This window comes from Engraulis encrasicolus, chromosome 16 (assembly GCF_034702125.1).
Source record: "Engraulis encrasicolus isolate BLACKSEA-1 chromosome 16, IST_EnEncr_1.0, whole genome shotgun sequence".
Lineage (NCBI taxonomy): Eukaryota > Metazoa > Chordata > Actinopteri > Clupeiformes > Engraulidae > Engraulis > Engraulis encrasicolus.
In genome coordinates, this window is record NC_085872.1 from 9,003,228 (window position 1) to 9,014,252 (window position 11,025).

General features: G+C 46.5%; 1 protein-coding gene across 2 annotated transcripts in view; it reads right to left on the bottom strand.

Annotated features, from left to right (window-relative positions):
- Positions 1–7,098, bottom strand: part of gpc1b (glypican 1b) — a 160,477-nt gene extending 153,379 nt beyond the window's left edge. Inside the window, exons 1-2 of one of the 2 annotated variants that reach the window (XM_063218532.1) lie at positions 6,991–7,098; positions 6,240–6,748 (exon numbers count right to left, since the gene is read on the bottom strand). In XM_063218532.1, the coding sequence (XP_063074602.1) occupies positions 6,240–6,396 (157 nt within the window). In that variant the 5' untranslated portion in view covers positions 6,397–6,748; positions 6,991–7,098. Of the gene's footprint in view, positions 1–6,239; positions 6,749–6,835; positions 6,968–6,990 lie in introns of those variants that run through there. The other variant, XM_063218533.1, reaches the window with a different exon arrangement.
- Between the last annotated feature and the right edge of the window lie 3,927 nt (positions 7,099–11,025).

Here is an 11,025-nt window from a genome sequence, read left to right on the forward strand (position 1 = left end):
GAGAGAGCATGCGTGCGCATGTGTGGGTGCCAGTGCAACTCAGCCCTGAAGGCCGTCACACAAACGCGACGATATCAATCAGCCGCAGCTCCCTCTCTCCCTCCGCTCCCAAGGTCACCTTGACCAATGTCGTCAGCTCTCCACACTCCAAAGGAAGGAGGCTCTCAAAAAAGCCACCCACGCTCTCTCTCTCTCTCTCTCTCTCTCTCTCTCTCTCTCTCTCTCTCTCTCGCTCTCTCTCTCTCTCTCTCTCTCTCACACACACACACACACACACACACACACACACACACACACACACACACACACACACACACACACACACACACACACACACACTAGCATGCCTCCTCACCGCTGTCCAGTGTGCAACATGCGTCAGCAGCCATTAAAGGGGTAAGGGGTTGGGGGAAGAAGGAAGAGGAGGAAGAGGGTGGCAGAGTGCAGGACTCTTGTGCCTCATCCGATATTTGATGTAGCCGAATTGTGAAGTGTTTACATGATGCTTTCAAAGAGGAATGAAGCTTTATTCAGAATTAAAGACAGTAAATTCTGAGTTAAATGTCTCATGTAAACGAGGTCAATGTGGAGGTGGTCTCTGAAATGAGACCAACAGAACGACGGGATTCCACAGATTTCAGAGGTGGACGTGTCCCAGTAACATGGCAAATTACCTTACTGAGGTACAGTGGTATGAATAAGTGTGGGCACCCTTTTGTAAAATCATTACATTGGTTTATCACTGGTAGAGCTATTGAAGCAGCAACTTCATTTCGACATAATTTAAACCATGGAGCAAGAGAAACATTTCAGTTGTGAAATCATTTTAAAAGGTATAAGAGAAACAATTTTCACGTGGATTTAAATAGAAATACGCTTATCCTCTGAAATGTTCCTTATGTTTAACATGTTGAAATGCTTCAAAAGCTCAACAAGAGATAAACCCATGTAGTGATTTTCCAAAAGGGTGCCCAAACTTACTCATACCACTGTACTTTACTGAGGTAAGAAATACTGATTGGTCCCAGACACAGAGAACGCACAAAAACCAAATCTCTCATGGTTTGGATTTGTTCACTTCATACTCTAACTTCCCCACCAATAGGCTCTCTTCCTCTTCTATTTCTCTTCATTCCCTCTCTCCTGGTTTTACCTCTCATTTACCATTCACTCCTTCCCCCCTCTAATCTCTTCTTCCTTACATTTCTCCTCTTAATCAGAGATTCTAAGAGTATATTTATAGCTTAGTTTATCCAGTCTCTCTGCCCCTATCCCGTCCCTACCTACCTCTTCACTTCCTGGAGAGAACCCTTGGCTACAGGGCTGCTATTGCACTTCATACTGTACTGGTACCTTCACCAACAATCACTTCTCTACTGTAGGATTTTCTCCTTTTCCTTTGCAAAAGCAATCATGCTAACCCACGAGGGTGCCTGCTGCGGTTCCAAGAGCAGTCTCACTGACTGAGGTAAGTGTTTGAGTGGACCATAGGGGCCGCAGCTTGGCAGAGGTGTCTGAAGGCAGGCAGGGGGGCAGTAATGCTGGCCTGCCGGCCTGCCATGGTTCATTAGAAGCTGGAAATATGCAGGACGACGAGAAACAGTGGAAGTCTATTAGCATCAGCAGGTACACTGACAGAAACCCACCTTTAGAAAACAATAAAGAGTTTCATTGCAAAACGGTGTATATCAATTTTGTAGAATTTTGGGTAATTGACATGTTTGTATTGGGCATTCCATTGCATTGCATTGCAAAAAGCATTTATATAGGTTTAAAAAGTATGCTCTCAAAATATTTTAATGGCAAGAATTCACACATAGATAGATGATATGACTTCTGAACAGTCATTTCGAATAATAAAATGCAAAAGTCAAAAATGGTGGATACACTGCTTTGTAACAAAACTCTTCAATTCCACCTCACCCAACACTAATCTTTCACAAATAACAAGAGAGGGACTGACAGAATGGCAGTCGGAGGTAATACAGTATGCACAGTGCACACTACTACAGCATGTTTGTAATACAGCATGCACACTACTACAGCATGTTTGTAATACAGCATGCACACTACTACAGCATGTTTGTAATACAGCATGCACACTACTACAGCATGTTTGTAATACAGCATGCACACTAGCATGTTTGTAATACAGCATGCACACTACTACAGCATGTTTGTAATACAGCATGCACACTACTACAGCATGTTTGTGTCCATATGTTGGGTCTATAGAGAGCACACATCTGTTAGAATCGAGTCCCTTGCGTAGGTAGCTAGGTACTATAATTGAAGAGTTCAGATGCAAAACCCCCTAACTTCATTTCTGAAGACCTGCACTTCTATATTTTTAGAGAACCCCGTTGTTGGTTTGGTTTAAATTCATGTACTTGATAATACATATAAACAGTTATATTACATAAATAAAATAAAAAAATATGCTATTTTGATAGTTTTGTATTAAATAAAAATGAATTAGGATTATTTTCTGAAAAGGCACTTACGTAGGGGTTTTTGCATCTGAACTCTTCAATTAAACAAAAACGCATTAAACTAATTCTGACTGCATGCATGAAGGAGGGTTGAATGGGTGCTCAAGAGCGACGCCTTCAAGTGCCAACCGAGAGCGAGCGTTGTCTACATCTAAAACAACTGTAATGACTGCCACCTCCCTCTCCCCGCCGCCTCCCTGACACATCAGTGTGGTGCGCAGGCTCAGCACATGGCTTCATAGGCAGGCTTCATGTCCTCCTCCAAAGAGGACATCAAACGCTGTTGATGTGGTCTGTTTCATGCTCCCCTCCCCTCCCGCAAGCCCGATTATGGCCTAATGCTTCAAGGGGGCTTTCTACTGCATCAGCGTTCAGAGAGGGTAAAAGGAATAGAGAGATAGATGTTCTCTCTATCCCTCCTTCACTCTCTCTCTCTCTTTCAGTGTGTGTGTGTGTGCGTGTCTGTGTGTCTGTGTGTTTGCCTGTACATTAAGGGAAGAAATGCATACTTCAACGCTCAGATGAATTGATGGGTGTGTTTGAATATAAGAGCAAACTAAGGGGGCGGATAACGTGCAAGTACACCAGATGCATACATATAGGCCTACATAGGACACACATGCAAACCCAAACACACACACACACACACACACACACACACACACACACACACACACACACACACACACACACACACACACACACACACACACACACACACACACACGTGCACGCACACACGCACACACACCCACACAGTGTGGGCCTACAGAATAGCCATCCCAAGAGATGACAGAGTTAAAGGATGAATCTTTGGTCAGAGCAGAGGCCTCCCTTCCTGCTGGAGGGAGCGTCATGTTGGTGCATAGCACACCAGAACACAGAAGTCTTCTCGTGTGACGAGTTGAGGGCTGCAGCACCTAGCCTATTAATAAGATATTATCTACCTGCTCAGGCTTCTTCCATAAACACTCTCTGTGCGTTTTAAAAAAAGAAATCAATATGTGGCAAGATTGCCCGCCCGCCCGCCTGCCCGCACACAGGCGCTGCAAATAAGAGAAAAGTGAAAGGAGAGGAGGAGGAGGAGGAGGGAAATTAACAGCTCAACACTAATGGGCAAGCGCTCCTCTTATCAGTCAAGCAGCTCCGATGCTAATGCCTCTATTATGCGGTGGACACAATGTGTTGTTGTCGTCGTCGTCAGTGAGAAGCTGCGCGGTTATCAGCGAGTGTGCGCCTGGGCTAATTCTGCAAGGCCAGGAGCCCGCATGTGTTTTGGAAAAAGCCGAGGGGGACATCCATCATTAGAGGCCGACGGAACCACGCGCCGCCTGTGCGGGTCAATGAGCTAATTGGTACTTGAATGTCCGTTTCTCCTCTCCTCTCTTCTCCTCTACTCTCCAGCACCGTGACTAAACTCAAACTCATCCTCACCACCAGCTCCTCACCACCACGAAACCAATACTGTTCCCGTGTGCTAGGGGGTGCTGTCTCTCAGTATACGGCTATTCTTTTTTTGTGAGGTTTGACAGGTTAGTACTAAGATGACAGAGATGTCCTTAAAGGTTAGGCTTACAGCTGAAAACATAGCTCAGGAAACATTATTTGGTAGATTGAAAGCTACAGCACATAGGCCTATTCAGTTTCTTCAAAGTATTGCTTTGGTTAAAAAAAAAATGCAAAGAGCTTTATGCCATGAAGGCGGCCTTCCGCTCCTACTGCGCACCCATCTGATAGGCTGCTATTATCTCCATACATCAGCGAGAGACAGCGGGACTTCGAATCCGTACAGCTCCCTTCTGTCTGCAGGCAACACCCACTCAACAACACTCGCATATGCGAGACAGCGAACACCCTGGAGATCATCATTCTAACAAATCATGCATCCAGCCCGGTGTGGGCAAACATCCCCAACTGCACTGAATGGGGAGGTGGAGGAGATGCATGGGAAGGCGCGGGTGTCACAGTCTGTATACGCACGCACAACATACGCACGCACGGCACGCACAAGTCCTCGGCCTGAGGTCACCTGTCTTGTATACACATAGAGGGTACACCTCTCACCCTCCCATGCTTGGTCCATAAAAATCATCCAACTTTCATGGGAGTCGAAACAGCACGGGTCCACGAGTTTATGCATGGAGAGGTATTTATGTCATCTGCCTCAAATGGGAACGCAGAGGGGCATCTTTGCCAACACTCTGTACTTTCAGAAAACTCGGAAATATATCCCTGCCGACCTCAAATTATACCCTAGCATGGGCTGTGTAAGAAGGCAGACATGGCCGTTCAGGCTGTCATATCCGGGCCCATTTGTTTCTCGAACAGCTCCTGTTAAAGACGTTTAGAGGAATAGCGCTCGTAAAAAGTCTCGCTAAGACGTTAATGTGTATGATTGATTTATACTGTGCTGTTAATCAGACTGATTAAAATGTGTCTCTGCTACAGTGCGCTCTCTGTCACTTTGATGTACAGTTACAAGCACCATTTCACCTCACCAGGATAGCAGACTAATGGTATTTCCCGTTCTCTTGCAATGTTAACAATAAAAACCCTTTTGACTTCAATTATTTCAACGCAGCATCATAGTCTATAGAGTCTAGTTTTAGAGGTTAAATAACTGTAAGGATATAGCCATGTTCAGTCCTGGAAATTATTGTTTGTTGACTGTGACCTTTTCAACTTTAAGTGCTTGAAGCGCATTAAGATAATATTGAAACCATTCCATTTCATGCTGAATAATATCGTTTGTTACGCTTGTCAAAGTGGATCAGGAGTATGATATTAACGGCTGGATTTCCTCTCCCGACTCTGACATATTGCCGACACACAACACAACATCACATGGCTCCTGACAACATTATCTCCCAGACTAGAATAAAAGCCCCGAGACCGAACTCGCTGAACTGGAGTCACACACGCTCATCTTTCTATGAACCCAAAAAAACCCTCGGATAAAGTATCGTATCAGATGAGCCACAGTATTACAAGGTAGGCACGCGTGTAATCTTCAGTGAATCCTTATTTGCGACCACGTCTATGAAAAAATAATAGAACAGACAGTGACATCAGCCCGGACAGACACTCACGCTCCACCTCATCTCGAGTTGTCACGCGCAGAGATCAAAAGACATGACGGTGTCTCGCAGAGGACCTGGCCTGCCTCCTGGCTGAATAGCGGCCTTGTCAGGACCAACTGACACTTCTGCGTATTAGCGCAATAAACAGCAATCACTGGACTAGCTGGAGCAGGCAAGGGGTTGTGTTAACAACATTACAGTGTTCTCTCTCTCCACTCTCATGGGTTTTAGTCCTTCTACATCAGCTGGTTTTTAAATGGTCAAGAAAAAAGAAATGCAAAAACAGGGAGTAGTTTTATATAGGCTATTAACACACTACCGGAGTAATGTTTGTGACACAGGCGGTAGCTGGTTATCTCCACAGCTGTAAAATTAAAATGTCTTCTTTCTGAAACAACATTTGCCGGACAAGTGTGTCTATTTGGATGGTAAAAAGAAATGTCACAATAGTCAGCAGATATGTTTAGAACTTTCGTGGTTGAGAATAACCAATCCAAAGTTTCACAACAAAAACAAAAAAAGTAAGAAAGGGGGTTGTAATGCAGATTATTGTGTGTGTGTGTGTGTGTGGGGGAAGGGGGGGGGGGGGGGGGGGGGGTCAGCGTTTCTTATCCAAGATAGAGTTGCATTTACTGTCACGAATTAGCAAAGTGCAAAGTACACTTACCAGAGATTTCGCTCTGTGGTAGTCCGCTTGGACTGAAACCCTTGCCGGTGTAAAACTGCTTGACATCCGTACAACTCCTGGGTTTAGCGACCGCGTTACCGGCGCCGAAAGCCGGCATGGAGAGAACGCACAGGACAAAAAGCACGGTGATCCCCATTCTTAGTAAGAAAGGACAGCGCAGCGAAGTGCAAATCCTGGAGCAAGGTGTTGTGATATTAGCGAGGTCCTGTCATGCGAAAGACATCCAACACCGTTCAGTGCTATCCGCGATTAAGCTCCGAGGTTGTGAGCGCAATAGCGAGTCCTCTCTGTTTTAATGTCAGCTTTATTTGACAGGTTGGCTGGGCGGAAATATTCAGGGAAATGTAAGTGCACGCTGACAAATAAAGCTCCCCGGGACTGCTCTCCTGAAGACTGCGGTAGAATAACCAGTGGATGACACAATTAACAATTGGCAGTTACAGTGTCCGCGTCCTCTTGTTTTGGATTTTCAACTGATGTTCTTGAACCTGAAAACAAAATGACAAACAGTTAGCCTACAAGTTGAATAATTCAAGTTACCACACAAGTACAGTGCAAAAGACGGTGAAGCTCACTCTCTGAAACGACAGGGGGAAAGCAAGCTGTGTCATAGAATGTTAATAACAGCCCCGGGAAGGAAAGTCCGACAAGTGGTAGCCTACAGCCTAAAGGCGTGCAGTTGTTGCTTGCTCTAAACGCGGAAAATGTGTGCGGCGGTAACGCAGCTTACTAGTAGATGCGGAGATGCTGCCCCTGCACTCCCGCTTGAACGAATGAGGCGTTGAGGAGAAGGCGAGAAAGCACCATCTGCAGGGCACTGACTTTGTGCTTTGACAGCGCGTCTGCCGTGAAGCTTCCCCACAGGATGTTGCATCAAACCGGCGACTTGGCCAATAGAGAGGTATTTTATTTCCCCCTGGGACCGGTCGGCGGGCAGTATGAGCTGTCTGGTTTTATGTTATGCTTACTGATATTCCATCCTCTTGGGTCTTGTTGGGGGAAAGCTGATGTGTTAATGGGATCCGGAATTGGTTAGTTTTGACAATGTTGTTGAGGTGGACAAAAACACATTTGTAATGAAAAACTGCAGCCCAGTCAAATAGCCTATGTATTTTGTCTAGCTTATAAATAGACTATTACACAAAGCAATAGTCCTCTAAGCCCCCCCCCACACACACACACACACATTCTAATAATAATAGCACAATAATAACAACAACAATAATAATAATTAATAATAATAGGCATAATAATAATAATAATAATCGTAATAATCCTGTTGTTCATTTCATTGTTGTCTCTGATGCAGGCCTATTCTAAGGAAGGTCTCAACCCAACCAAACTAAATGTGGTTCAGCTGGTTTTAACAATCTGTTAAACAGGCAATTTTGCCAAGGTCACTGATTTTGTTTCCTTCTCCAAGCTTTGTTTACTTTTTTGTGTGCGCACAAAAAAAGTAAGGAAGACACAAAGAAAGAAAAAACAAAACCTGTCAAGCAAACATGCACAATTGCATTTCGACAGTTGAACCACTCCAGGCTTGTGTGTTGGTTGGCCCTCATTGATCTCTCCCTGGACAGATTGTGGCCTTGTTCATCACCAATGGCATTTGAAGGCACAATGAAACATCATGCAAGTTTCCACTTGTTTGCCACTCATCGCCTCTCCCTTCCTAAGTAGGCTATTTGTCTTCAGTTATTTGCTCATAACCAAGCTCAGCCCTCTGCAGAGAAGCTCTGCAAGCAGGGATGCCATCAGGGAGGCGACAGATGGGTAAGTGGTCCCGGGCCCAAAGGAGGCCCAGAATTGGGTCTTCAAAGCATTTTATGTATTGATAGAGGGGGCCTTTCAGAAGACTTTGTCCCTTGCCCCAGCAAAAGCTGTCAGGGGCCCTGTTAGCAAGTTAAGGACCGGGAGTCAGGGAGCTCACAATCCTGGTGGTATTTTGTAAAAGACAGGAATATACATCAAAATTATATTTTTGTATACTATGATACTGGTCATCATTTTATCTCATTCATAAGTAAGGTATACTGTATGTTGAACTATATGATAGAGAATATCATGCTCAAAAGAAAAGCCTATTGGAGAGAAAAAAGTGAAATGGGTTCGCTCGGCAGTTTGCACAAAACAGCACGCATATTACATTCAACTTGCTACAAGCCACAGCGGTGAATATATGGCAAATTCAATAAAACACACTGTTTTTATGAGCCAATTTATATATTTAATGAGACTGTAATTTCATTCAAAGCATTTTAGAGGTAGGGGCGTAAATATTGTAAATGTGCCTTGACAAGTTTGCGGCCCTCTTGGAATTCACTTGTACATCGTTTAAGGGAGAATATCTGATGTAAAAGCGTTTCATTTTTAGCATATTTCCGTCTTTGATTTGTCGCGTGTGTATGTGCGTCAGTCTGTGTAGGTCATAAAAGGTTGTGCGTGTTTGTGCATGTCTGTGTGTGTGACAGAGGGAAGAAGTCTTACTAGTCTGAGTTTGAGTTTGTACATCAGCTGTGTGTGTGTGTATGTGTGCATGCATGCGTGAGCCGTGCATGTGTGTGTGTGTGTGTGCGTGTGTGTGCGTGCATGCGTGTGTGTGTGTAATTGTGTGTAATTTTGTGTGTGTGTGTGCGTGTGTGTGCGTGCATGTGTGTGTGTGTGTAATTGTGTGTAATTTTGTGTGTGAAATTGTGTGTGTGAGGTTGATTCATTTGCATGGGTAGTGAAATGAAAAATGTTTATTTATATAGGCATACGAGTTATGTATGGAATTGGTCATATTTTTTAAACTTTTAGCAGAATGCTGCTCCGGAATTCTAATTATGCAATATGCCTTTGTCGTTGCATGTGCAATTATGTGCATGCACATGCAGGATGTGCTTATGGTGTGATGATGAGAATCTTCTATACTGTATTTGTATGTTTTTCTGTGTGCTTTCGCATTTCTCTGTGCGTGTGTGTGGTCATGTGGTGAACTCTGCATGTACGTACAGTATGTCGTTGTATGTAGGCTATGTGGGTATGTGCATGTTTGTGCTCTTACATACAGCAAGCATGCTTATATATGTTTGTGTCTGTGGTGAGTGCTCTCTCTCATCTCTCTCTCTCTCTCTCTCTCTCTCTCTCTCTCTCTCTCTCTCTCTCTCTCTCTCTCTCTATCTCTCTCTCTCTATCTCTCTCTCTCTCTATCTCTCTCTCTCTCTCTCTCTCTCAACACATACTTCTCTCTCTCATAACATACTTCTGTGCTTTTGTGTTTTTCTATGCTCTTTTTATGCATGCTGTTTGTATGCATGTGTTGTGCTGCTAATTATATATATATGGTGTCTGTGTTGTTTGTGTTGTTGCATGTGTACAGTATTTGTGTCTGACTGTCTGTCTAGAGAGATATTTATGTGTTAGTGTTTTTCGAGCTCCTTTTCAGTTTACTGTATGTGTGCATGCATGTGTGTAGTGTGGTTGTGTTCATGTAGAAGCACAAGCACAAGCATGACGTGTGTGTGTGTGTGTGTGTGTGTGTGTGTGTGTGTGTGTGTGTGTGTGTGTGTGTGTGTGTGTGTGTGTGTGTGTGTGTGTGTGTGTGTGTGTGTGTGTGTGTGTGTGTTCATGTGTGTGTATGTGTGTAGTTTGTGGTTGTGTGTGTGTGCGTGGTCGTGTGTGTGTGTGTTTGTGTGTGTGCGTGTGTCTGCACACAAGTGGAGTGGGTGGAGGCAGGCCTTTTGGAAGGCTCTGACAGTGCGCTGTCGCCGTGGAAACATGATCAGGGTGTGTGATGGGCAGCCTGGCCTGCTGACTCATGATCCTGTCCACCCGTTGTCGTCGCGGCGACAGCAGGCAGCATGGGGGCAGGCAGGCAGGCAGGCGGGCAGACAGGCAGGCAGGCAGGCAGGCAGGCGGGGAGACAGGCAGGCAGGCAGGCAGGCAGGCAGGCAGGCGGGGAGACAGGCAGGCAGACAGGCAGACAGGCAAGCAGGCAGGCAGGCAGACAGGCAGGCAGGCAGGCAGGCAGGCAGGCGGGGAGACAGGCAGGGGGACAGGCAGACAGGCAGGCGGGCAGGCAGGCAGGCAGGCGGGGGGACAGGCAGGCAGGCAGGCAGGGAGGCAGGCAGTGAGACAGGCAGACAGACAGGCAGGCAGGCAGGCAGGCAGGCAGGGTGGCAGGCAGGCAGGCAGAGAGGCAGGCAGAGAGGCAGGCAGGGAGACAGGCAGAGAGGCAGGCGGTATGGGCAGGCAGGCAGTATGGGCAGGCAGGCAGGCGGTATGGGCAGGCAGGCAGTATGGGCAGGCAGGCAGGAGGTCTGGGCAGAGAGGCAGGCAGTATTGGTAGGCAGGCAGGCAGTATAGGTGGGCAGGCAGGCGGGCAGTATGGGCAGGCAGGCACTTTTGCCGTGGAAATGTGATCAGGGTGGCTTGCTGACTCATCATCCTGGCCACCCGTCATCGTCGTGACGACGGGCAGTCGGTATGGGCAGGCAGGCAGGTGGGCAGGCAGGCAGGCGAGGAGGCAGGCAGGCAGGCAGTATGGGCAGGCAGGCAGGCAGTATGGGCATCAGGCAGGGAGGCAGCGGCAGTGGTGGCGGCAGAACGCTGAGCGCGGCTGCCCGGAGCGAGCGAGTCATAAATAGCCACTAGCCGCTTCCTGTCGGACATGCGAGCGAGCCAAGCGTCCCATCGTGTCTGCCCCAGCCCGGCCATGCCTCAACTTGCTTACGCGCATGGGCCCCCCGTGTGCCGTGCCGCACTCCATTTCATTAAAGCATCA